The sequence below is a fragment of the Scyliorhinus torazame genome, chromosome 10, assembly GCF_047496885.1.
Source record: "Scyliorhinus torazame isolate Kashiwa2021f chromosome 10, sScyTor2.1, whole genome shotgun sequence".
NCBI classification, from domain to species: Eukaryota; Metazoa; Chordata; class Chondrichthyes; order Carcharhiniformes; family Scyliorhinidae; genus Scyliorhinus; species Scyliorhinus torazame.
This window is the reverse complement of record NC_092716.1, coordinates 222200538-222227474: the sequence shown is the minus strand read 5'-3', so window position 1 is coordinate 222227474 and position 26937 is coordinate 222200538. Positions and strand designations below refer to the sequence as shown.

General features: G+C 45.8%; 1 protein-coding gene across 6 annotated transcripts in view; it reads right to left on the bottom strand.

Annotated features, from left to right (window-relative positions):
- The window catches only part of tub (TUB bipartite transcription factor), a 589124-nt gene that overhangs the window by 213419 nt on the left and 348768 nt on the right, over positions 1-26937 (bottom strand). Inside the window, exon 1 of one of the 6 annotated variants that reach the window (XM_072466435.1) lies at positions 3870-4164. The exons of the other annotated variants lie outside the window; for them this stretch is intronic. Coding sequence (XP_072322536.1) covers positions 3870-3907 — 38 coding nt within the window. The 5' untranslated portion in view covers positions 3908-4164. Of the gene's footprint in view, positions 1-3869; positions 4165-26937 lie in introns of those variants that run through there. 6 annotated transcript variants of the gene reach the window in all.

The following is a 26937-nucleotide window of genomic DNA, read 5'->3' as shown; positions in this document are numbered from 1 at the left end:
GCATATGGGCAACAAAATGACTCACGGGCCGCACTCTGAACCCTGATGGGCAGGTTGCCCACCACTGGTTGAGATCCTCTAAGGCTGCAATCAATTGGAAATTATTAAACTGCTCAGATCTTCCAATTTAATGTCTTTAATCTTCCTTAAAACCCCTTGAAAGGTTATATTTTGTTGCCTGAAGCATAACGAGGTTTTTAACAATGTACTAAGATTAGAATTACCCTTAAACAGCCTCCCTGCCACTGAAAAAGTAATTTTACATTTGTATGAATGTTAAAGGTTAACGATATTTTATCTTATACTTTAATCCCAGGTACATAAGCTGATAATTTATTTCACTATCTACAAAAAATTTAAATTAAAAGTGAAGATATTCAGTGTTTTTTACTTTTTGTTTTGCTGTCTGTTAGAATACTTCAATGTGATTGGCTGCTTACCTCACTGGATGGTATTGTTGCCTTTGGATTCCTGGAGCTCCTTGTAACTTGGTATCAGAAAAAAAACTGACGCCAGTAAAGTATGAGTCCACACTTCAGAGAGAGCAAGATCTTTGTGGGTCATATCATTCGGGATCAGCGCCAAGCACTCTCACTCTAATGTGACCACAATATCCAGTGGTGGAAACAGCCCCGAACACAAATCAGTCATGCATCCAGATCAAATTAATAATGAGCATAAGTCGCAATGAATTGCACTCATTTACAGGCCTCATTAAAGTTCTTAGAAAGCCATCTATTTATTAATTTCAAGGACGCTAATAGTCATCTGCTAAAAGCTTTTCATAGAATTCATAGAATTTACAGTGCAAAAGGAAGCCATTCTGTCCATCGGGTCTGCACCGGCTCCTGGAAAGAGCACCCCACCCAACCCTACTCCTGCACCCTGCCCCCATAACCCAGCAACCCCCCCCCCCCCCCCCCGACACTAAGGGCAAGTTTAATTCTTAAAGAAAAATAAGAAATTGACCAAGCACTAATGAAACTAGTAAATCATAGAATCATAGAATCCCTGTAGTGCAGAAGGAGCCCTTTCAACCCATCGAGTCTGCACCAACCCTCCGAAAGAGAACCCCACCTAGGTCTAATTCTCTGCCCTGTCCCTTTAACCCCACCTAACTTTTGGACACGAAGGGGCAATTTATAGCATAGGCAATCCACCTAACCTGAAGATCTTTGGACTGTGGGAGGAAACCAAAGGGACGGAGGAAACCCACGCAGACACGGGGAGAACGTACAAACTCCACACACATATACCCGACATCAAAATCAAGCCCAGGTCCCTGGTGATGTGAGGCAGCTGTGCTAACCACTGTGCCATAAATGATCCTGTTCAGCCTTTTAAAAAGTATTTTTCAGTTATTTTAAATCAGGTTGCAAACAGTTACTCTGATTAAACCTGCTTATTTATTCTGACAAACCCATGTTTGGATAACTATACGGAGTTCTGACTTGTTTATGTATTTAGGAGTATTTTTCAATGCAAAAGAAGTTCTAAAATATTGCCTAATTGCACCAGTACATGGTAGATTTTATATTTAGTGATAAGCAAATAGGTTTTAGTGGAAACTTGAGCAAAAGAAAAATCACTTCTGAAAACTAGCACAATTTTTAAGGCAATTTGTGCCCCGATCTCCTATTATGCCCGGAGTGGAAACTCTACCTCATAATGATTATCCTATTAATGGAAACATGGAATGATTTCCTCTGTGTGCCAAATATGACAGGTTGATAAATCCATTTGAAAAGAATGACAAGTTATAATTGCATTGCACTGGGGTTGATTTTCCGAAGCAGGATCTGGTAAAATCTTCTGATGACGTGGATTTAATGGGAACTTTGATAGGTGAAACAGAGAGAAAAGTGGGGCTTACTGTTCGCTGCACTCAAATCCTTGATTTAAACACACACATTGCACAAAGTTCCAAGCCAGAACCAATAATTTGTCAAATGTACCCTGTGGCACACAAAGGGGTTCTCCCTCTTATGTCGCCATTGGAAAGGCCGACACATAACTGAGTTTACTTTGTCAATGAAAACAGAATTCACCGCATTGCCTTAAATGATGTCATTCAGCATATGAATTTAGTGACCAGAATTTGGGAAATGCTATTTGATTGCTATTCTTAAAACACAGCAAACGAAATACCATACTGAAAAGGCCAAGCAGATTTAATTGGCTAATTTATGGGACGCAGGATGTACACAGAGCCAGTCTCCTGCACATGCTACTAAGCAACATGATCTTTGCGGAGTACTGTTGCTAAATAATACTATTTCACAGGCTATTTTGGTAGCAATGAATAAAATTTCTACACCAAAGGTTCACCAATGAGCCATTCACTATAAAAGGAAACAGTCTAAATCAAGTTACAGTGATGCTGACGTTGGGGGGGGGGGAGAGAACTGAGGAGGTGTGTGGGAAAGCGGTAAACAATATAAATGCTTAATTTCATATACCACAGGCCAAGGATGGGATAATTGGTTAAATATAAGCAGACCTAAACAGTTCACAGCATTTAAAGCCCTTTAAAGAGCAGTATGTTTGCACAGAATACAATAAGGTTCAGGGGCCCTGACTCCCTGAATCGTCGGTATAAATCAATGAAATCAGCAATTACATACACAAGCATAGCATTTACAGCACACGTACATACACAAACACATGTATGCACATATAATGGCTTAAACTGCATTTAAATGTTAGATTCTCCATACATACGATGCAAACGCATTGAGAATGAGCATAGAGACGAGGCCGCTTATGGCAACCAGGCACCAATGGCAGCAGCAGCAGCGCTGCCATGGCAATTAGCTTTTCTCCATGGCAGCAGTTCAGCTGCAGTGCTAACTTACACAGTCGTACATCATGATTTGTTGTACAACGTGTAGTGGGGGAGGAAGAGAAGAAATTAAATGCCTCCTCCTGGACCTTGTCTGATAAAACCAAGTCCAGGAATAGATCTGTCTCAATAACAGTGCACAGCAAGGAATGCACACCCGACGCACACAGTCGGCTGCAGTTCTTTCCTATTCTTAGAAAATTATAAAGCAATATTACAGAGCAATGCAAATCACCCACACCTTCGCTTGTCCCAGAGATGTAAAGATTGGAATTAGCAGTATTTTTAGAAGAGCAAATTATATTCTGAACAAAATCACAGGCATAGAGTTTGCAAAGATCCTATGAGTATTTATGAAACAGGTACTCGATAAAGGATTACATAAATATGCACTAAAAATATGGAACTTTTTATAGTATAGTCCTTAATGAGATGTCATCTTATTTAGAACACGCAGACAACTAACAAAATAAAATCAGGCTTGCATTAAACTGTACACAGCAGGAAACACTGCAGAGAGGAACCTCCTGACATTTGTAAGTAAAGAATACTCTAATTAAACCTTGCAAAACATTTGGCAAAACTATTGACTGAAATGTCCAAATTCATTGTAATGTCGCTTGCTCATGACATCACTGTGTGATAATGACACAGGGCTACTCAAGATTTTCTCGTTCCCCTCAAACTAAATACATTTTGTCTGTTTTTAACAATAAGGGTGTCTTTAAACCAAGACGCACTCCTGAAGAGGCAACTGCTAGAAAGAGAAGTCAGCTTAAACCTGCAAAATGCATTTTAACTGATTTTTCTGACACAGCATAGGCTGAAAGAGAGCAGGTAAGGATCATTGCTAAACAGAGTACAAAGCAGTACCATGCTCAAGCTGTCTCCTGGGCTGCTTATACTGCAGGCCACGAGACACACTTTCAAATGCAAAAGTAGTTTCTCAAATATCATTGTATAACATTAACAGACATCTGTTCCTTTCTATCACAGGGAACAGTAATACACGATGGATAAGAAGTACCTGTAAGGGATCCAGTCAGAGAGATGCTTAGAACTCATGTTTTACAACAACTGTCTGATTTTCAGCACAAAGGCCTGTAGCTTGAAAGAGTGATCCTGAGATCAGACTCCTGAAGTACATCTGCCACAATCCAAGCATTATCCAGCAGGAACCAAAATCTTCAACTTACTAGCTAGCCCCAGGTACTGAGAGACAGGAAAGAGATGAGCAAGATTCATTAAACCACACCTACGGCAGCGATTCCACACTCCTGTACAAGCACAGACTCTCTGTCCCTCTCGCTCTCTCCTCTCTATTCTCAGCAAACCATTAGCACAAGCGGCTGCTCATCTGTACTTTGAGTGACAAACAGGTGACTACGAGCTTCTTTGTCATCAGTTCAAGCACAGCTAGCTTTGATGTCTAAAACCTTTTAAGATAAATCCAGCCTTGTCAAGCAGAAAAGAAAGAGAAAAATAATCCTTTGTTATGTCAAATTATTCATTAATTCCAAGTGCGGCGTTTATTAGCATAGGATGTGGGAGGGCTACGTACAATATTAATAAATGTGCTTTGATCTCCAAAGATGGTTTATATTTTTGAGCAGGAATAATCTGACGTAAAGTGGTTGTACCATCTCAAATTATTTCTCATTCATGGCTATTGTTTAATTTGCCACTGTAGGCACTCCCACGTCTAAATAATTAGATATCGCAGCTTTAAAACCAACCAAAACAAACTGAAGCAAAATGCCAAAAGTTTTTTTTTTCCCCACAAAAATAAAATGAAAAGTAAATAAAGTAAAGTAAATATTCTCGACAAATCTTAAGCCAACGTACAAACAACTGCACTGAATTTTAGCTATCGACTCTTGTGAGGCGATGCATGATTGATTAGATCCAGATTTACAAATATAAAGATGCACAACTTGAAAATAATGCTTATGATAAAACAAAATACGAAATCATACAAAAATCACAAAGGATTTAGAAATTGCAGTGGGGAGGTGAAAAGATTAGTAGAAGAGTCCAAATGAACAATGAAAAAGGTCAGCAAATAATAGAAAGTGGAATGGTGAGGGCTTTTATAAACAGGTTGAAAATAAAAGAATACTTTGAGAGGTTAGGGATACTCAGGTATAAAGAGGGAGGTGGGTCCAGTGAGGATTCCTGCCGTGACCAATAAAGCTATGACGGAGATGTTAAACAAATATTGGTGTTTCCAAAGAGCCAAATTGCCTCGATCCATGGTGGAAACTTCTGTGATTCAAACAAAAAGGTGGAAAAAGACAAATTGAACTTATGCATTCTCCTCTATTGATTAGACAGTAAGACTACTGAGGGAAACAACAAAATAGGAGAGGACTAGAGATATGCTTTACAGTTTTTGCATATTAATTTGAAATTTGTTTTGCAAGTTTACCTCACCGAGATCAATTGAGATTTCAGTAGTCATTCCGTAATAGTATATAATCTGACTCTGCAACGGTTTTCTAAGCTACCTTTAAAGAGCATAGGAGCAGGAGTAGTCTATTCATGCTTTAAGCCATTCAATTACATCCTAGCTGCTGGTACTTCATGGTAGAACAGTGGCTAGCACTGTTGCTTCACAGCGTCGGGACCTGGGTTCGATTCCCGGCTTGGGTCACTGCCTGTGCGGAGTCTCCCCGTGTCTGCGTGAGTTTCCTCCGGGTGCTCCGATTTCCTCCCACAAGTCTTGTAAGACGTGCTTGTTAAGTGAATTGGACATTCTGAACAGGCGCCGTAGTGTGGCGACTAGGGGATTTTCACAGTAACTTAATTGCAGTGTTAATTTAAGCCTACTTGTGACACTAATAAAGATTATTATTATTAACATTTAACTATCTTTGTTCAACATCTGACAAAACATAAATCTATCCATCACTGTCCTGATAGGGAGATATTAGGAAATTGTGTTAGAAATGGGGTCCAAGATGTAGCAGGCAATTTAGGGGTTAAACAGACTGAGGGAAAAGATTGCTAGCAGCAGAGTCTGAGGGATACACCCACAGCCTGAGTTACCTTGTCCCATTCCGACGTAACCTTGTTAGTCGGAATACATGGGATGCCCCAGTTCAGCCATGATGATCCACTCAAGATCGATTGTCATTCAGGACAACCTTGTTTGACCAGCCATTAGCCCATCACAGAGTCAGATTACCTATTTGTCCATCGATGGAAGGTTAGTTGCATAGCTCTGTTCTTTTGTATAAAGAGAGTGGGAAATCAGCCAAGATAACAATAATAGGTTCAAGACTGGAAACCTGAGAGAACCTTTGTTTGAGGGGCTGGGTGGAGCTTTGAGAGAGAGAGAGTGAGAGAAAGAAAAAGAAAGCAGTTCTGAAAATTTACGGGCAGAAAGCTGTTGAAATCAACCAGAGGCGTCATGAGAGTTGCCACCGAGACAGGCTTTGTAAAAGAGTTTTAACAGAAGATAAATTGTTTTGTCAATGCAAGTATTGCCTTGATCTTTCTGTGCAAGCGGCATGAGAGCAGCATGGTAGTGTGTTAAGGTTAAGAAACTGCATGTAATCTGTTAGTATTAGAGTTAAAGTTTAAAAGTCTCAATATTGTTTTCTTTTCTTTTGTTTTTACTAAAGTATGTTTAAAAAAATAAGCAAACCCTATTCCTTACATTATCACTCCTGGAACAAATTGATCTTTTCACACCGCATTAAGACTCAAAAAAGTTATGGCATCTGGTCCAGTCTCTTAGCCACTCTTGAGAGCTGACCAGGCATCCATAACGAATTGGGGGCTCGTGGCTGGGATCCTTACGTATAAGTCCTTGTTTGGCTTAGTGTTATCGCAGTGTGGGATCAATTGCATTCTTTTTGGGTTTGAAATATTGAATGGGGATTGGATTTGGATTTTGTTTATTGTCATGTGTACCGAGGTACAGTGCAAAGTATTTTTGTGCGAACAGCTCAACAGATCATTAAGTACATGAAAAGAAAAGAAAAGACATAATAGGGCAACACAAGGTACACAATGTAACTACATAACACAGGCATCAGGTGAAATTCAAATGAAGTTACTGTGAAAAGCCCCTAGTCGCCACATTCCGGCGCCTGTTCGGGGAGGCTGGTACGGGAATTGAACCGTGCTGCTGGCCTGCCTTGGTCTGCTTTCAAAGCCAGCGATTTAGCCCTGTGCTAAACAGCCCCTTAGCATACAGGGGTGTAGTGTTAATCAGGTCAGTCCATAAGAGAGTCATTTAGGAGTCTGGTAACAGCAGGGAAGAAGCTGTTTTTGAGTCTGTTTGTGCGTGTTCTCAGACTTTTGTATCTACTGCCCGATGGAAGAAGTTGGAAGAGTGAGTAAGCCAGTTGGGAGGGGTCTTTGATTATGCTGCCCGCTTTCCCCAGGCAGCGGGAGGTGTAGATGGAATCAATGGATGGGAGACAGGTTCGTGTGATGGACTGGGCGGTGTTCACGACTCTGAAGTTTCTTGCAGCCTTGGGCCGAGCAGTTGCTATACCAGGCTGTGATGCAGCCAGATAGGATACTTTCTATGGTGCATCTGTAAAAGTTGGTAAGAGTTAATGTGGACATGTTGAATTTTGTTAGTTTCCTGAGGAAGTATACGCGTTGTTCCTTGGTTAGGAGCATCCTCCATCCATCACCTGGCCCGGGGGGGGGGGGGGGGGGGGGGGGGGTGGAGCTTGTTTTCCGGTCACCGTTCTCCTTCTCCCGGGGGAGGCCAGGGTTCCTTCGCCTCGTGGGCCCGCCATCCCGCTTGCTCGCTGCCGCTCCTGACCCTTGCCCCAATTCCTGGTGTCCTGATTGCCTCTCAATCTGCTGCTTCCTGGCAATTTTGTTGGTCGTACTAATGTTCAGGGTGAGGAGATGTTTATGTCCGATTCTGCGAGCTAAATTTGGCCATAATTGCCTATTTTTCTATCGTATGGAGGAAAGCCACCTATTGTGCGACTACGCAGCACATCCCCATCACCGGAAGTCCCACTTGAGCGCATTTACAAGGGGAATCGAAAGCAAAGCTGTTGAGTTTGGCAGAGAAACTGCAGTAAGCCCTGCCTAAAGGGACAAAGAAGGCAGAGGTAATACAAACCATGGGTAAATATTTAAACTTGCCAGTAACACTGGCTAACCCATTATAGTTAGCTCAAATGAATTAAAAATTAAAGAATTGGAAATGCAGCAAAAACTGAGAAAAATGAAGATGGCAAATAAAACAAAGGAAAAAGGAAGAAAATTTGAACTTCGGAAACTGGCACTGCAAGGAGAGCAACAACTTAAAGTGTTGGAGGCAAAGGCGGGAGCTAAGGAAGTTTGAGGGAAGAAGAAATATCCCCTAGTCACAGGTTTAGTTGGAACATTTTTAAATATATACAAGTCTTGCCAAGATTCAATGACAACAATGTTGAAGCGTACTTTATAACATTTGAGAAAGTAGCTAAACAATTGAATTGGCCAAAGACCACGTGGATGGTTCGGTTCAAACAAATTTGGTAAGTAGAGCTAGTAACGTGTTGGCCTCACTACCAGCGGAGGTATCTGGGGATTATGATGCGGTGAAGAATGCTGTATCAAGTGCCTATGAGCTAGTGCCAGAAACCTACAGACAGAAGTTTAGAAATCTAAGAAGAGAAGCAGGTCAGACTTATCGAGAATTCGAAAGAATTAAACAAGCTAACTTTGATAGGTTGTCAAGGGCACTAAAAAACAACCAAACGCATGAGGCGCTTCGGGAGATAATCATTTTGGAGGAATTTAAAGATTCTCTTCCCGCAATAGTGAGAATTCACGTGGAAGAACAGAGAGCTATAATGGCTAGACAGGCCGCAGAAATGGCTGACGATTTTGAGTTGGTTCATAAAGCAAAGTTTTGTGTCCGACATCAACTTCAATCCGCCAAGAGTAGAAACTGGGGGCTTGAGAGGTTTACAAGGGGTCCATGCAGAGGAGATGTAGTTGGTGATGTTAAGGAGAGTGTGCCTCAGAGTAAAAAGGAAACCAATGGTAGAGAGACATTATTGTAATTAAACTGGACTTGAGAAGTCAGTGTTGGTGGATTATGGAAAGGGCTAGGAAGACTGACTGGGTAAAACAGGATAAACCAGTAGGGTTTATTAAAGTGGGGAGAAAAACCATTGTCCCAATGCAAGAAGTGCCACAGAACGTACAAACTGTTCAGAAGTTGGTGGATAAGCAAATATCAGAACTTTTCAAGGGTTTTCTTTGTGAGGGTAAAGTTTACTCGTATACAAGGTGGAGCAGGTAAGGAGATTAAGATTTTACGGGATACAGGAGCAAGATAATCATTAATGGTGATAGATAAGGAGATATGTGGTTTGGAAGGCACATTCTTGTAAAAGGTGATAATATGTAAGGTAAGGCTAGCGAGTCCATTGAAAAGTGGCGAAGTGGTAGTAGAAATAATAGAAGAAATGCCATTGCCAGAGGTACAAATTATCCTGGGTAATGATATAGCTGGATCACAGGAAGGAGTACAGCCTACTGTAGTTGAAAAGCAGTGGAAGGTCAAGCAGCAGAAATGCTGCAAGAAGTATATCCGGGAGTGTTTCCTGATTGTGTGGTAACCCGATCACAAAGCCACATGCAGAGACAAGAGGAAGAGAACTTGATTTCATAATCGGCGATCGGGCGGAGAATCCCTTTTGACGCCGAAATCGGGGGCGGTGCCTGTTTGACGCAGGTTTCGTATGTTCCGCCCCCTCCGGAACACCATCATCGCGGCATGCACCGCACGCCGTTGGGACGGCCTCAGCGCGTAACCCGAGGGCCCTCCCCCGATGCTCCGTTCCCGATGGGCCGAGTTCACGATGGCGCGGTTTACTCATGGTCGCAGTCATGCGGAAACCCAGAGTGGTGACTGTGCCCAGCGCCGCCACAGTCGGGTGGGAGCCATGCTGCTGGCTGGGGGGGGAGGGGGCTTCCGTGAGGGCTGGGAGGACTGGTGAGGGGTGACAGGGGGCACTATCTAGCAGGCTGTGTCGGCGCGTAGTCGGCGCCATGTTTTACGGTGTGACCACCATGGACCCGACCATTCTCCGGCCGTTTATTTTGTGGAAGCCGGGAGTTTTACATGGCGCGGCGGCTAACCCCTCGCCGGTCGTAGGATCAGTGAGGGGGCAGCGCTGATTTTTTTTCGACGTAAAACGCCTCAGATCCTCCGCACTTGGCGTCAGAATCGGAGAATCTCTCCTAATGTTTGATCAGCTGGTTAGTCAGACAAAGAGCAGGCAGTGCTCCCCTGCAGTTGATGCTGTTATTCATCTGCAAAGAAATCACCTTTTTTTTAAAGAAAACTTAATTCATAACAACAGCAAAGATTTTAAATTTCCCAAACTGGCAATTGTTCATATATAGTTCTCTCAGGCTTTAACAAAATCAGTTTCCTATGTTTTTTTCAGTCATGGCAATTGATGCTGTGGGGGTTTATATTGAGCACCTCCTTTGCAGCAAATTTTCCTGACTCACTGAAGCTCTCCAGTTACCTATAAAGCGCAAGTCAGGAGAGGGATGGAATACTCTCCACTCATCTGGATGGGCAGAGCTTCAGCAACACTCAGAAGCGCGACACCATCGAGAACAAAGCAATCTGTTTGATAAAGCATTTCCTCTACCACCCCTTACCACTGGCTGCAGTGTTTAATGACCATGATGTGGCGATGCCGGCGTTGGACTGGGGTGGGCACAGTAAGAAGTCTTACAACACCAGGTTAAAGTCCAACAGGTTTGTTTCGAATCACTAGCTTTCGCAGCACTGTTCCTTCCTCCTTCACCTGAGGAAGGAGCAGTGCTCCGAAAGCTAGTGATTTGAAACAAACCTGTTGAACTTTAACCTGGTGTTGTAAGACTTTTTAATGACCAGAGCATGCACTGCAACAACTTGCTTTTCGCAATCTCCACCACCTAGAATGACAGGGGCAGCAGGTGCATTGGGAACATAACCTCCAAAACTCAAATCATCATGACTTGGTTATATTAATGTAATTCCGTCATCACCACTGAACACTGAACCCAAACACATTCGGGCTGCAGCAGCTCAAGGGGAGGCAGCGTGCAACCAGCTTCTCAAAAGATAACTAGGTATGGACGATAAATGCCAGCCTTGCATTTGCCAGATTTCACAAGCCCAGGCCAGATGATGGGGGTGAATGTAATGCAACATTAATCCAAGGTCCCGGTTGAGGCCGTACTGATGTGTGCGGAACTTGGCTATAAGTTTCTGCTCAGCGATTCTGCGTTGTCACCTGTCCTGAAGGCCGCCTTGGAGAACGCTTACCCAAAGACCAGAGCTTGCCAAATCCTACCAACTGTCCTGGCTTGAGACAATTCACACCTCTTTAACCTGTGATTATCCCTCTCTCCAGTTGCTCCATCTGGACCTGTAAAGACTTAATTACCTGCAAAGACTCATATTCAAAGTATCATCTTGCATCTTTGACTTTGTCTATATCTATGTTTCTGGAACCCACCTCTTCATTCACCTGAGGAAGGAGCTGTTCTCCGAAAGCTAGTGATTTGAAATAAACCTTTTGGACTTTAACCTGGTGTTGTAAGACTTCTTACTGTGCTCACCCCAGTCCAATGCCAGCATCTCCACATCATGACTCTTAGTAAAGGTGGCAATTAAGAGATTCATCACAACACCACCCTTATTTCAAACTTCCTTTGGGGTTCATTGTAATCCAAGATGGAGCTGAAGAAAATTGATATTGGTTTTAAGAGAACATTTTTGGGGGGCATTCAACAGCTCATCCTCTGCTGACAAACTCAATTTTCAGCACTCAATCTAGATTTCCCTGCCATAAACCAGTTGCTAATCGATTCTTGTCTCATATGGATTACTAAAGGAGATTTTCTAAATTACATACTAAAATTGATGTGACATATTTACACTTAGTGAAGTATAGACTATGAATAAATTCTCATTTCAAAACAACCATTAAAAGAAATAACTACAATACACTTTGGAGATTAAGATTTCCTTTGTGTGCCAGGTTAAACAAAGTGATAAATCCAATCATTTACCATTTAGTTACAAGTATTATACAGAGGAAATCTTCCCTCAGAGGATTTCAGTGTCACTCTACTGGTACTTTTGTATTAAATATATTCAATTCACAAGTAAATGCTGTATCCGTAATCAGGTACCACTTTTATGGATTAACTGTTCACTGGTAATTTTGGATTAACTGGTTCCCAAGTGAATTGCATGAAATGGCAAGTTTACTTTGGAGGCTGGATTTTGTTTGAATGTTCATGCTGTATTTAATGTCAATGAATTTGTTGCCTGGTAAATGAGACTGTTTAGTATTTCACACTGAGAAGATCGCAAGCTGGAGGGTTAGCAGGTTTCTCTATCTGAAGCCCCTTCGTTTGTGGGCGGCTGCCATCCATGACTTTGTAAGAAGTTCCACAATATGTTGAGGAATTTCAGCTTCCGATGTAAATGAAGCAAGTGCCATCTGGTTTACACTGTTTTAGTTAGAGCCATGGAACAGCGTTACTGCAGATGGTGAACTAAGTTTCTGCCATCTTGCTTGGAGAACGGTGAAACATTGTGAGAAACATAAATCCAAGTGTTCCCATCAACCCAAATGTCGACAACAGAATATCAGAGACTATGGCGCGATTTAATGGGAAAAAAACAGGTCCTATTTTTGGCATGTTTAGCGGGGAGTTTCTTGGCGCCTGCAGCGCCGAGAACAATCGCGACAGAAAATGAAACTGCCCAGCCGAGGCATAACTTATTTTCATTTGCTGCACTGATAAGCCTGGCTCACCTCACCAGTACAGGAAGAGATTAGGACGCCATTATTAGACGCTGCCCCGATCTCTCAACCACCACCCACCGCCGGACCCATCCCCAATGCCCCAACTTACCAATTAGGGAGTCCTCGAGCCTCTCTCTCAACCCACCTCATAAGGCAGGGCACTCCCAGGCCCGATCCCCAGCATGGACAACCTGCCACCCTGGCACCTTGACACTGCCCCTGCCAGCACTGCCTGCTCAACCTGCTGGTGCCAGGGTGGCACTTACAGGATGCCTGAGTGACACTGCCAGGGGGCGAGGCTGGCAGTGCCAAGGTGGAATCAGGAGTGCCAATGCCCTGCCCAGAGCCTGACCGCACCGGAGGCCTCCGATCTCCTAGGAGCCCCCCTCCCCCCCCCCCGCACCAGATGCTGTTACGTCTCAACCACGTTTGTGTGGACCAATGCTAAATGGTGCCACAGACAGGTCTCAGAGGACAGGCGTTGGGAGACTCCGGCACGAACAAATGTAAGTGAGCTTAACTGCACACTTAAATATGCAAATCTGGATCCCACTCAGTGAGGACAAGATCCAGATTGGGGCACCTCTTTCGATTTCACGAGGTGCCCCGAGCATCGTAAACCTCGCGAGAGGCTTCCCACGAGGATTTAATGATCTTGTTGCATCACCAAGTTGGGCGGGACGAGGCCTTACGATTGTGTCCAAAACTTCACACAATCTTTCACCTGGACTACAGAGCAACTTCTAGCTCCATTCTTTAGCATGAAGATATTCAAAGAAAGAGTTAACTATTACCTGCTGCATCTTAAAAGGGGGAATTTTAACTATCTCTGATTGGCAGGAAAGGAGCAGGGAACCAAATTAAATGGGCAGTTCCAGAACCCTCAGGTACCAGTGAAATGTTGCTGATTTCCGCAATGGATGAGATTCCTGCCAGACTTCGCCAGCAGCTAAAGTTAGCCCCGTGGAGCAGTTAAACATTACAGGGCTGTGACTCAAACAGCAGGCTGGATTCTCCGCCGGCAGGATTCTCCGGTGCATCGGCAGTGCACCGACGCCCATGGGTTTCCCAGCATTGTGGGGTGCCACAATGGGAACTGTAGCCATCTGGGATGGCCACTTACAAAGGATCCCGGGAAATATGGCCACCTGCAAAGGACCATGGGAAATCTGGTCAACCCAGGACTCAGACGCTCAGAGCTTATGTATATTGGCAACTCAGATAACTAGACGCTATCGAAACCCCGAGCTACTTTGCATTCTAATGGCCCATTTCCCCAGAACAAAAGACCTGTACTCAGGTAACAGATACAGAAACAGACTCATCAGCGCCACTCCCTTTGCTCAGGGAGCCCAAAAAGCCAAGGTCAATGACCACTCAGGACATGCCCCGCCATCAAGGCACCCACCCCTTTATTGGCCAAAATTGAAGGTAGTAATCGAAGCCTGCCGAATTATTGGGTTCAAAGCTAAGGACCGCCCAAAAGAGCGTTAAACGCCAGAAGGATAAAGAAAGACACTGCCATGTGTTCAGTCTCTCTTGGCCCCGCCGCTCGGTCTCTCTTGGCCCCAACCTACACCTAAAAGCAAGTGAAGCATCACGACCAGAAGACAAGTTCAAGACCAATGCTCGCTACCAGACGGATGAGTCCAGCAGAAACAAAGTCACTTCTCCAGACCCAGCCACGCAAGATCCGAACAGAGGCCTTGGGCGGGATTCTCCGCAATCGGCGCGATGTCCGCCGACCGGCGCCAAAAACGGCGCGAATTCTCCGCATCTTGGGGGGCCGAGCCCTCACCTTGAGGGGCTAGGCCCGCGCCGGATTGATTTTCGCCCCGCCAGCTGGCGGGAAAGGCCTTTGGTGCCCCGCCAGCTGGCGCGGAAATGACTTTGCCGTGCGCCGCATGCGCGGGAGCGTTAGCGGCCGCTCACGGCATCCCCGCGCATGCGCAGTGGGGAGGGTCTCTTCCGCACCCGCCATAGTGGAGACCATGGCAAAGGCAGAAGGAAAAGAGTGCCCCCATGGCACAGGCCCGCCCGCGGATCGGTGGGCCCCGATCGTGGGCCAAGCCGCCGTGGGGGCACCCCCCGGGACCAGATAGCCCCCCCCCCCCCGCTCCCCCTCCAGGACCCCGGAGCCCGCCCGCACCGCCTTGTCCCACCGTTCGAAAGGTGGTTCAATCCACGCCGGCTGGAGTGGGTTGACAGCGGCGGGACTTCGGCCCATCGCGGACCGGAGAATCGGCGGGGGATTTCCGCCGACCGGCGTGATTCCCGCCCCCGCCAAATCTCCGGTGGCGGAGAATTCGGGACACGGCGAGGGCGGGATTCACGCCGGCCCCCGGCGATTCTCCGACCCGGTGGGGGGGTCGGAGAATCGCGCCCCAGGTTCCTCTGCATAAAGCCTGGTGCCTGAAGTTAAGTACAGGTTGTTGTAGTGTTAGGTGTAATTTAGCTTGTAGTGTTTTATGTTGCATGTCGAAGTAATTCTTGTGTGTAAATAAACTATCATTGAACTTGAACTAACTAACTGGTTGTTTGGTCTTTGATCGCTATCCGGCAAAACCTTGTGGTGGTATCTTTTGATACGTGACGACTCTGAAAAACAATATCATCATTAATAACCGTCATATCAGTATCCAGTTAAAAAGAGCAACATTATTGGCGCCTCCGGTGCGAATTGGCAACAGAACTCCCATTGGCAGGTGGCGGGTAGGGAGGATCCCACTGCTGGCGAGGGAGCACCGCCGAGGAACATGCAGCTGACAGACTGAAGAATCCAGGAGTGGTTCTAAGCTTGACGACCAGCTAAATGAAATTATCGGAATGCACAGCTTTGAATTATGTGACTTCAGAAAGTGCGATTTTGTTGAATAAATGCTAAGAAAAGCAGGCATTTTGATTTTTTTTTCATTACAAGAGGAATCTCTCCCCCAACCAACCCCAAGCATTAATTCATCAGACAGCTGTCTCGATCAAAAGTGTCTCCAATTGCACCCTGTTGTTATGCCATCTGTATGCAGAAAAAAAATTAAAATTGCAACAGACATGAAGGAGCCAGAAATAAATCTAATCAAAGTCTACCGATGATGATATGTGGACTCCAAACTGATTTATTGCCCATGCCCAGCTTAATTTGAAGAAAAAACAAGGACTTCCATCTCCATTAAACTGACTGCACCAAGTCAATAAAACAAGGCTGCTGATTACAATAGTGTAAACAATGTTATGTTCTTCACATAGACCAGTAACTTGTAAAAATAAATTTGAACTTCTAGTTACCAGCTGAAAGAATGACATAGCAAGATTCAAGATTTTAAAACTTTTACTGTGACAAATAACTAAAGGCACTACTAACTAAATACTATTTTTCTTCTGTAGGCAACTTAAACTTTAAACTACAAGGTGGGACATCTCCTTTTATACTAATCACACTTCACACTCCCCAAGGAATTACAGTCTTTATAGTGTTTTGTTATGCTCTTGACGTAGCATAAGCTGCTTCCTTGATGTGCACTCTGACAAAGGAAGGTTCAGACCTGGAGATAGCTTTAACACATTTATTACTGTTAACGATTCTCCTATTTGGATTCGACTCTGCTGTTAATCCTGCTATAGCTACTCAGACGGACTAACCAGTCTGCTCAAATCCACATGGTGGGTGTGATGTTCAATCAACCCTGTGTCTGTTCTCACTGAGTGTCTCCACTGGAAAGAGACTGAGCATGTGTGCTGTGTCCTTTTATATGGGTTGGTGTAATGCCCTCCCATAGTAGTGTCACCTCTGTGTGTGTCTTGAATGCCCATTGGTCGTGTCCTATCTTACTGGCCTATTAGTTGACTGTCTGTGTGTCATGTCTCTGGTGCTCCCTCTAGTGTCTATCTAGCCTACATGTATTTACATTAACCCCTTGAGTATTAACAGTGATGCATATCACCACATCCCCCCTTTTTTCGTGTTACATATTTTCTGTGCAGTGTTAAAGAAAATTGAACAAAAACAGGTAGATAAGTGATGCTATGTACAAGTTATGATGACTGTGATGACTATACAATAGTATACAAGACCAAATAATAGTTGCGATGACTTTGAGGATAAGACAGTACAAAATAAAAGTTATGAGTCCAATAGTTCATGAATTTATATGGTCTGGTGTAGAAGTATCAATGGTGACGGTGTCATCCCCTTGTGAACGCCGTCAGTGTCCTGGTGTTTGGTCATCAGGAGGTGTTCAAGGTTCAAATCACTTCATTGACTGATTTAGAGTCTGTTTCTTTTTTTTTCGATGCTTATGGTAGCAATTCTTGATGGCATCAGTCCTGAAAGCCGGGTTGCCTGTTGGTAGTGCAGCAAACGTGAATTGGTAAGATGCATCATCCAGCCATGGTATGTCATTGTACTGAGCTGAGCAGTAACAGTGTCCAACATGGGCAGAGTTGTACCATGTCGTACCAGTCGTAGCTCCATTGGTGTGGTTTTTGTCATGCTTGTTGTCAACGCTGTTGCCTTCGGTACGCTTCTCACTATTGTCTTTGATGGTGTTGTGGTTGGTTTTGTTGCCGTGTTTGCTGTGCTCAAGGACCACACTCTGTGGATAATATGAATCCTTCACGCAGTTACTTGTGTCAGCGTGCTTTGTGGCATCTGCTGTCTCCTTGAGCGTGCCGTCACTGAGTTCGCGGCGCTCCCCGTCTGGAGTCATGTCCGGCTTACTTGAATCATCTTTGGCTTGTCGATGCTCCCCATCTGGAGTCATTTCAGGTTCACTTGCATCTTCTGAGGTTTCTTGATGCTCCACGTCCGGAGTCAAAAAGTTCAGGAATGCATTTGCTTGTGGAGAGGCTTGGGCGGATGAGGTTTGAATTAACATGGTGTCACCGGAGTCACCAGTAGTCTCACTGTGCTTGTCGAGTGCCTCTGTACACATTAGCTGAGGTCTGTCACGTTGCACATCTGGTATGGGAAGTGGGATACCGTTGTCACTTCTCGCACACACAGTGGGTAGGGCCTCAGTGTCTTCTTGCGTGGCAGACTGTCATAGTCTTCTTGCTGTTCACTTGAGCATGACAGACCTGCATCGTCTGCTGCTGGTTGTTCAGAGGAGGTTGCTAGACCCTCATGGTCTTCTTCATGCAAGGACTGCGCTCTGGAGTCTTGCGTTGCTTCTATCGTGGAGTGTGATGAACGGTTACTGTATTACTGTACCCTTATCATCATGTAAAGTGATGTTCTTTGTATTTCTGGCCCTTGGGCCTGGCCAGGCAGACCCTCGCAAAATGCCCCTTCTTTCCACAGTCGCTGCAGACGGTGGAGCGGGCTGGGCAGCGTGGGCGTGGGTGCTGGCCCTGCCCACAGAAATAGCACGGTGTGCCCCTGGTCTGGGCAGGTCGCCACGCAGCGCAGGCCCGTAACGTGGCCAAGTCTGGGGAAGTCCGAGGGGGGCTCGCAGGGTCCGTGCCCAAATTATGTCGGGCCACTTCCAGCGAGGAGGCGAGTGTTAGAGTGTCCTGGAGGTCTTTTGCCCCGTTTTCGAGTAGCCGCTGCCAGATGTAGGTCGAGCGGATGCCGGACACGAAAGCCTCTCTGATATGCAGGTTCATATAGATTTCTCCCGTCACATCCTGATGGTCACAGTCCCTGGCGAGCGCGGTGAGTTTTTCTACGAATTAGTGGAGCGTTTTCCCCGAGCGCTGCAGGCAGGTAGAGAGCAGATGCCGGGCATGTACCTCATTGATGGGTTTGACAAAACGCTTGCGTAGTATCTCGACCGCCTCTTCATAGGTAGTCGCCTTTTCGAGTGTGGCGGAGATTCTGTGACTCACCCGGGCGTGGAGTAGGCGCAGCTTGCATGGCCCCAGGATGGGCGTCTCTGAGGAGTCCAGGTAGACCTCGAAGCATTGGAGCCAGTATTTAAAAATTTCCTTTGCCTCCAGTGTCCGTGCTTCAAGATTGAGCTTTTCTGGTTTTACGCCTGCGTCCATCCTGATGTAGCGGAAGTCCACCTCCGGGGTCTCGCTTCCAACTTGGCAGACGGCTCCGGGACCTGTTCTTCTCCGGAAGCACGCGAGGAACCATAAAACGGACCGCCTGGTCGAGAGGGTCCGATTAATACACGCGAACCCCAGATACGCCTACGTCAGGTACCCCGACGGCAGACAAGTTACAGTTTCCCTCCGGGATCTGGCACCCGCTGGTTCCCCCACTACAGACGTCCCCTCTCTCACAGCTCCCCTGCGGGATCCGGCACCCACTACACCCCCCCTCCCGGTCCCACTCCCCGTCAGTGGACACCGACCGCACGTGCCCCCCCCCCCTACACCCCCCCGCCGGCGCCGGCACCGCTAACCCCAGCCCCAGCTATTTCCCGTGCCCCGATCCCCTACCCCGACCCGGACCAAGGCTCCGACCACCGTGCTCACGGACGTACCCTCAACTAAGTATTCCATGTCAGCCGCACCACCGCCCAAGGTGAGGAGGTCGATGAGGACGATCAGGCAGCCGAAACAAATGGACTTATGATTTCACTTCACCCCCGTCGGACTTCGTTTTTTTAAACAGGGGGCGAATGTGATGAACGGTTACTGTATTACTGTACTCTTATCATCATGTAAGGTGATGTCCCCTTTAAGACCGGGCTTGGAACCCTGGGGGACTCCACCTCCGGCTCCGCCCACCTGGGAGTCGTGTATAAGGGGCCGCCTTATAGGCGGCACCCAGTTAGCACCCGTCTCAGCACCAGGCTAGTTCTTAGCTTATTAAAGCCTTCTTTACCGTTTACTCTCTAGCGTCGTTATTGAGGGTACAACATGGAGGCTGCCCACGAGCTCGCTGTGGAGGCTTGTGTCACTCCCTCTGTGGAGTCTTGCAGCATTCCCTGTGTGGAATCGCGCATTGGTCTCGCTGTGGAGACTGTCATCACTTCTTGTGTGAAGACTGGGACCCTTCGCGCTGCGTGGGCCACTCTCTGTGTGGAGTCGGGGACTCTTCGCGGTGCGTAGACCACTCTGTGTGGCAGCAGGCTGCTCTCTGTGGGCTTGTACCGCTCCCTGTCTCTTGGCGTCAGGCCGGAGCATAATCCTGCACTCATGAGTCGGGATGTCATAACTGCAGGGCTGAAGATTCCCCAATCCGATGAACTCATTGTTGGGGTCTTCAATGTACAACACGTCTAGTTGTGGTTCGAATTTGGTACTGGGGTAGCCACCTCCCAAGGTGATACCTTCATCTGAGTTGTTGTCCACAGAAAACATATCATCTTCTAGGGCAGTGCTAACTGCTTGTTGCAGGGTTCTGCGGAGGTTACTTTCAGCTACTGGTCGAATTTCAGGTATTGTGCTGTCGTTCCAGCTGAAAGAATCTTGTTTAGAGGCTTTTTTTTTTTTAAATCTTGTTTTGGGACATTTCCCCTTTAAGTGGGCATGGTCCGGGGCCTCTGTTGTCACAAAGCGCGTGACGTAGTGCGTAGGAAGCGATTGCGCATGCGTATATCGCTGGTCCTTTACTTGGGGCCTTTTTCACAATTGCGCATGCGTGGCTTCTCGCGCATGCGCAAACGGACCTTCCCGTTCTGTGCGCTCTTTGCGCAACTGCGCATGAGCAGCACCTTTTCCAAGATGGCTGCAAATCAAAACCGCCGTTTTCTGCACTGGACAGCTTACCTTCGCCTCGTGGTCAGGATTGGCGCCTCTTTTTCCGTTGTTCCTTGTATGTTCCTCGTAGAATTCTTGGAATTTGTCCAGGACTGCCTGGAAGTCGCTCTTATTTTGCCCCTTTGAATATTTGAAGGTCTGGAAGATTTCAACTGCTCCTGGACCCGCGATGGTAAGTAGAAGCTTTATTACAAACAAAACAAAGAACAAAGAAATGTACAGCACAGGAACAGGCCCTTCGGCCCTCCAAGCCCACGCCGACCATACTGCCCGACTAAACTACAATCTTCTACACTTCCTGGGTCCGTATCCTTCTATTCCCATCCTATTCATATATTTGTCAAGATGCCCCTTAAATGTCCCTATCGTCCCTGCTTCCACTACCTCCTCCGGTAGCGAGTTCCAGGTACCCACTACCCTCTGCGTAAAAAACTTGCCTCGTACATCTACTCTAAACCTTGCCCCTCTCACCTTAAACCTATGCCCCCTAGTAATTGACCCCTCTACCCTGGGGAAAAGCCTCTGACTATCCACTCTGTCTATGCCCCTCATAATTTTGTAGACCTCTATCAGGTCTCCCCTCAACCTCCTTCGTTCCAGTGAGAACAAACCGAGTTTATTCAATCGCTCCTCATAGCTTATGCCCTCCATACCAGGCAACATTCTGGTAAATCTCTTCTGCACCCTCTCTAAAGCCTCCACATCCTTCTGGTAGTGTGGCAACCAGAATTGAACACTATACTCCAAGTGTGGCCTAACTAAGGTTCTATACAGCTGCAACATGACTTGCCAATTCTTATACTCAATGCCCCGGCCAATGAAGGCAAGCATGCCGTATGCCTTCTTGACTACCTTCTCCACCTGTGTTGCCCCTTTCAATGACCTGTGGACCTGTACTCCTAGATCTCTTTGACTTTCAATACTCTTGAGGGTTCTACCATTCACTGTATATTCCCTACCTGCATTAGACCTTCCAAAATGCATTACCTCACATTTGTCCGGATTAAACTCCATCTGCCATCTCTCCGCCCAAGTCTCCAGACAATCTAAATCCTTCTGTATCCTCAGACAGTCCTCATCGCTATCCGCAATTCCACCAACCTTTGTATCGTCTGCAAACTTACTAATCAGACCAGTTACATTTTCCTCCAAATCATTTATATATACTACAAAGAGCAAAGGTCCCAGCACTGATCCCTGTGGAACACCACTGGTCACAGCCCTCCAATTAGAAAAGCATCCCTCCATTGCTACCCTCTGCCTTCTATGGCCTAGCCAGTTCTGTATCCACCTTGCCAGTTCACCCCTGATCCCGTGTGACTTCACCTTTTGTACTAGTCTACCATGAGGGACCTTGTCAAAGGCCTTACTGAAGTCCATATAGACAACATCTACTGCCCTACCTGCATCAATCATCTTAGTGACCTCCTCGAAAAACTCTATCAAGTTAGTGAGACACGACCTCCCCTTCACAAAACCGTGCTGCCTCTCACTAATACGTCCATTTGCTTCCAAATGGGAGTAGATCCTGTCTCGAAGAATTCTCTCCAGTAATTTCCCTACCACTGAAGTAAGGCTCACCGGCCTGAGGTTCCCGGGATTATCCTTGCTACCCTTCTTAAACAGAGGAACAACATTGGCTATTCTCCAGTCCTCCGGGACATCCCCTGAAGACAGCGAGGATCCGAAGATTTCTGTCAAGGCCTCAGCAATTTCCTCTCCAGCCTCCTTCAGTATTCTGGGGTAGATCCCATCAGGCCCTGGGGACTTATCTACCTTAATATTTTTTAAGACACCCAACACCTCGTCTTTTTGGATCACAATGTGACCCAGGCTATCTACACCCCCTTCTCCAGACTCAACATCTACCAATTCCTTCTCTTTGGTGAATACTGATGCAAAGTATTCATTTAGTACCTCACCCATTTCCTCTGGCTCCACACATAGATTCCCTTGCCTGTCCTTCAGTGGGCCAACCCTTTCCCTGGCTACCCTCTTTCTTTCTCTGCATCCGCCACGCCATCTAGGTCGGACGCTACCAGGTATATCTCGAATCTCTGCCGAAACCAACGCCAGTTTTCACTGAGATTGCCTTGGTACCTGAGCTGCTGTGGGACCGGAATCTTGAACATCATCTTGCCTGGCTGCTGTTGCTGGTTGTCACGGTTTGCTGAGTTGTAACTATATGGATTTAACAGTCACTCACTGGTACCATGTTTTGTTATGCTCTTGACGTAGCATAAGCTGCTTCCTTGATGTGCACTCTGACAAAGGAAGGTTCAGACTTGGAGATAGCTTTAACACATTTATTACTGTTAACAATTCTCCTACTTGGATTCGACGCTGCTGTTAATCCTCCATTGCTACTCAGACTGACTAACCAGTCTGCTACAATCCACGTGGTAGGTGTGATGTTCAATCAACCCTGTGTCTGTACTCACTGAGTGTCTCCACTGGAAAGAGACTGAGCATGTGTGCTGTGTCCTTTTATATGGGTTGGTGTAATGCCCTCCCATAGTAGTGTCACCTCTGTGTGTGTCTTGAATGCCCATTGGTCGTGTCCTATCTTACTGGCCTATTGGTTGAATGTCTGTGTGTCATGTCTCTGGTGCTCCCTCTAGTGTCTACCTAGTCTACGTGTATTTACATTAACACCTTGTGTATTTACAGTGATGCAGATCACCACATATAGTTAACAGTTCACAGTTGCTGCCAGCTTCCAATGAGTTCCTGGATCCCTGTTCTGTCCAGCTGCAACTTCTAGTGATTGTGTCCGGGCACTCCCTCAACATCTGAGATACCATAAATGTGACCATCTTCAAAGAAGGAGACAAAACTGCCTGCAGTAACTATAGAGGATTATAGAAACATAGAAAATAGGAGCAGGAAGCAGCCATTCAACCCTTTAAGCCTGTTCTACCCTTCATTATCATCATGGCTGAACATCCAACTCAATAGCCTAATCCCGCTTTCCCCCCATATCCTTTGATCCATTCACCTAAGTGCAAAATCTAAAGCTTCTTGAAAACATAACAATGTTTTGCCCTCAAATCCACAGGCCGACCACTCTCTGGGTGAAGAAAGTTCTCCTCATCTCTGTCCTAAATGGCCTACCCCGTATCCTCAGACTGTGACCCCTGGTTCTGGACACACCCATCATGAGGAATACCCATCTTGCACCTACCCTGTCTAGTCCTGTTATATAATTTTAAAGGTTTCTCTGAAATCCTCCGTCATTCTTCCAAACTCCAGTGAATACAATCCTAACCAATTCAATCCCTCTCATACGTCTGTCCCCTCATTCCAGGAATCAGTCTGGTAAACCTTCGCTGCACTCCCTCTGGAGCAAGAGCATCCTTCCTCAGATAAGGAGATCAAAACTGCACGCAATATTCCAGGTGTAGCCGCAGCAAGGCCCTGTATAATTGCAGCAAGACGTTCATGCTCCTGTACTCAAATCCTCTCACTATGAAGGTCAACATGCCATTTGCCTTCTTTACCGCCTGCTGTACACGCATGCTTACCTTCAGCGACTGGTGTACAAGGATACCGAGGTCTCGGTGCACATTCCCCTCTCCTAATTTATGGCTATTGTGATCAAAGTCTGTCTTCTCGTTTTTTCTACCAAAATGGATAACCTCGCATTTCTTCAAATTATACTGCATCTGCCACCCAATTGCCCATTCACTCAACTTGTCCAAATCACACTGAAGTATCTCTACATCCTCCTAACAGCTCACCCTCCCACCTAACGTGGTAATCTTCAAATTTGGAGATATTACATTTTTTTCCCTCATCTAAATAATTAATATATACTGTGAATACCTGGGGTCCTATCACCGATTTCTGCGGTACTCCGCTAGTCACTGCATGTCAATTTGGAAAAGACCCATTCATTCCTGCTCTTTGTTTCCTGTCTGCCAACCAGTTTTCTATCCATCTCAATACACTACCCCCAATCCCATGTTCTTTAGTTTTACACACTAATCTTTAACGCGGGACTTTGTTAAAAGTCTTCTGAAAGTCTAAATATACCACATCCACTGGCTTCCCCTCGTAAACTCTACTAATTACATCTGTGAAGAATTCCAGTAGATTTGTCAAGCATGATTTCTCCTTCATAAATCCATGCTGACTCTGTCTGATCCTGTCACTATTTGCTAAGTGTTCTGCTGTAAAATGGTTGATAATGGATTCTAGAATTTTCCCACCTTTGACGTCAGGCTTCCTGGTCTATAATTCCTTGTTTTCTCTCGACCTCCCTTTTTAAAAAGTGGAGTTCCATTTGCTACCCTCCAATCTGCAGGAACTGTTTCAGAGTCTGTAGAATCCTGGAAGGCGACCACCAATGCATCCACCATTTCTAGAGCCACTTCATTAGGTACCCTGCGATGTAGATTATCAGTCCCTTGGGATTTATCAGCCTTCAATCCCATCAATTTCCCCAACACCATTTCTCTACTAATACTGATCTCCTTCAGTTCCTCCCTCTCAGGATGCCCAACATTTCTGGAATCTGATAAGACAGAGTTTTTTGAGGGAGTGACCAAGAAGGTAGATGAGGGCAGTGCAGTAGACGTTGTCTACATGGACTTTAGCAAAGCCTTTGACAAGGTACCGCATGGTAGGTTGTTGCAGAAGGTTAAAGCTCACGGGATCCAGGGTGAGGTTGCCAATTGGATTCAAAATTGGCTGGACGACAGAAGGCAAGGGTGGTTGTAGAGGGTTGTTTTTCAAACTGGAGGCCTGTGACCAGTGGTGTGCCTCAGGGATCGGTGCTGGGTCCACTGTTATTTGTGATTTATATTAATGATTTGGATGAGAATTTAGGAGGCATGGTTAGTAAGTTTGCAGATGACACCAAGATTGGTGGCACAGTGGATAGTGAAGAAGGTTATCTAGGATTGCAACGGGATCTTGATCAATTAGGCCAGTGGGCCGACGAATGGCAGATGGAGTTTAATTTAGATAAATGTGAGGTGATGCATTTTGGCAGATCGAATCAGGCCAGGACCTACTCAGTTAATGGTATGGCGTTGGGGAGAGTTATAGAACAAAGAGATCTAGGAGTACAGGTTCATAGCTCCTTGAAGGTGGAGTCGCAGGTGGACAGGGTGGTGAAGAAGGCATTCGGCATGCTTGGTTTCATTGGTCAGAACATTGAATATAGGAGTTGGGACGTCTTGTTGAAGTTGTACAAGACATTGGTACGGCCACACTTGGAATACTGTGTGCAGTTCTGGTCACCCTATTATAGAAAGGATATTATTAAACTAGAAAGAGTGCAGAAAAGATTTACTAGGATGTTGCCGGGACTTGATGGTTTGAGTTATAAGGAGAGGCTGGATAGACTGGGACTTTTTTCCCTGGAGCGTAGGAGGCTTAGGGGTGATCTTATAGAGGTCTATAAAATAATGAGGGGCATAGATAAGGTAGATAGTCAACATCTTTTCCCAAAGGTAGGGGAGTCTAAAACTAGAGGGCATAGGTTTAAGGTGAGAGGGGAGAGATTCAGAAGGGCCCAGAGGGGCAATTTCTTCACTCAGAGGGTAGTGAGTGTCTGGAATGGGCTGCCAGAGGTAGTAGTAGAGGCGGGTACAATTGTGTCTTTCAAAAAGCATTTAGATGGTTACATGGGTAAGATGGGTATAGAGGGTTATGGGCCAAGTGCGGGCAACTGGGACTAGCTTAATGGTAAAAACTGGGCGGCATGGACTGGTTGGGCCGAAGGGCCTGTTTCCATGCTGTAAACTTCTATGATTCTATGATTCTAACCAAAGTATGCTCAGCCATTTCTTTGTCCCCTATTACACATTCCCCTGTTTCTGACTAAGGGAGCTACATGAAATTAAATGAAATGAATTTATCTTCACTAATCTTTTTCTCTTCACGTACCTATTATTATTTCTGCTGTCCACCACAGGGAGGGTCATTGCAGGATTCCTTCTCAATCGCCCTCGCCCCGTGACTGAAGAACTCCTATCGGAGTCACAATGCAGACTCCATCCACCAAAAGTCACCAAAAGTGGATATGATCTCCACAGAAAGACAAGTGAAAAGAAGATGCAGAGAGCAGCAGCAGCCTCTATTCGTGGCCTTTTTTGGATCACAAATGCTTTCCACTCTATCAACTGGGACGGAGCGTGGAGTGTTCTCCTCAAATTTTGCTGTTCACAGAAATTCATCATCATCCTCCGCCTGCTACATGATAACATGCCAGCCGTGATCCAGACCAATGAATCTGTCACAGACCCAATATGAATGCAAACTGGGGTCAAGCAAGATTGTGCCATCAGACCAATGCTCTTTTCCATCTTCTTCGCCACGACTCTCCACCCATCTCCATGAAGTTCCCTGCCGGAGTGAAGCTACTCTACAGAAAAAGCAGGAAAATATTCAAGCTGCAATGCCTCCATTCCAGGACCAAGATCACCCCAATCCCTGTCTTTGGACTGTCGTACACTGACGACATTTGTGCATCTGCACACTCAGAGGTCAGAAGCCAAATTATCATGCATACATTTACAGAGACCTATGAAAGAATGGATCTTAGGCTAAGGACAACAAAGGTCCTCGACCAGCCTGTTCCCATGATGCAACACTGCCCCCACAGGCTTCAAGATCCACAGTGAACCACTGTACAAAGTTAAT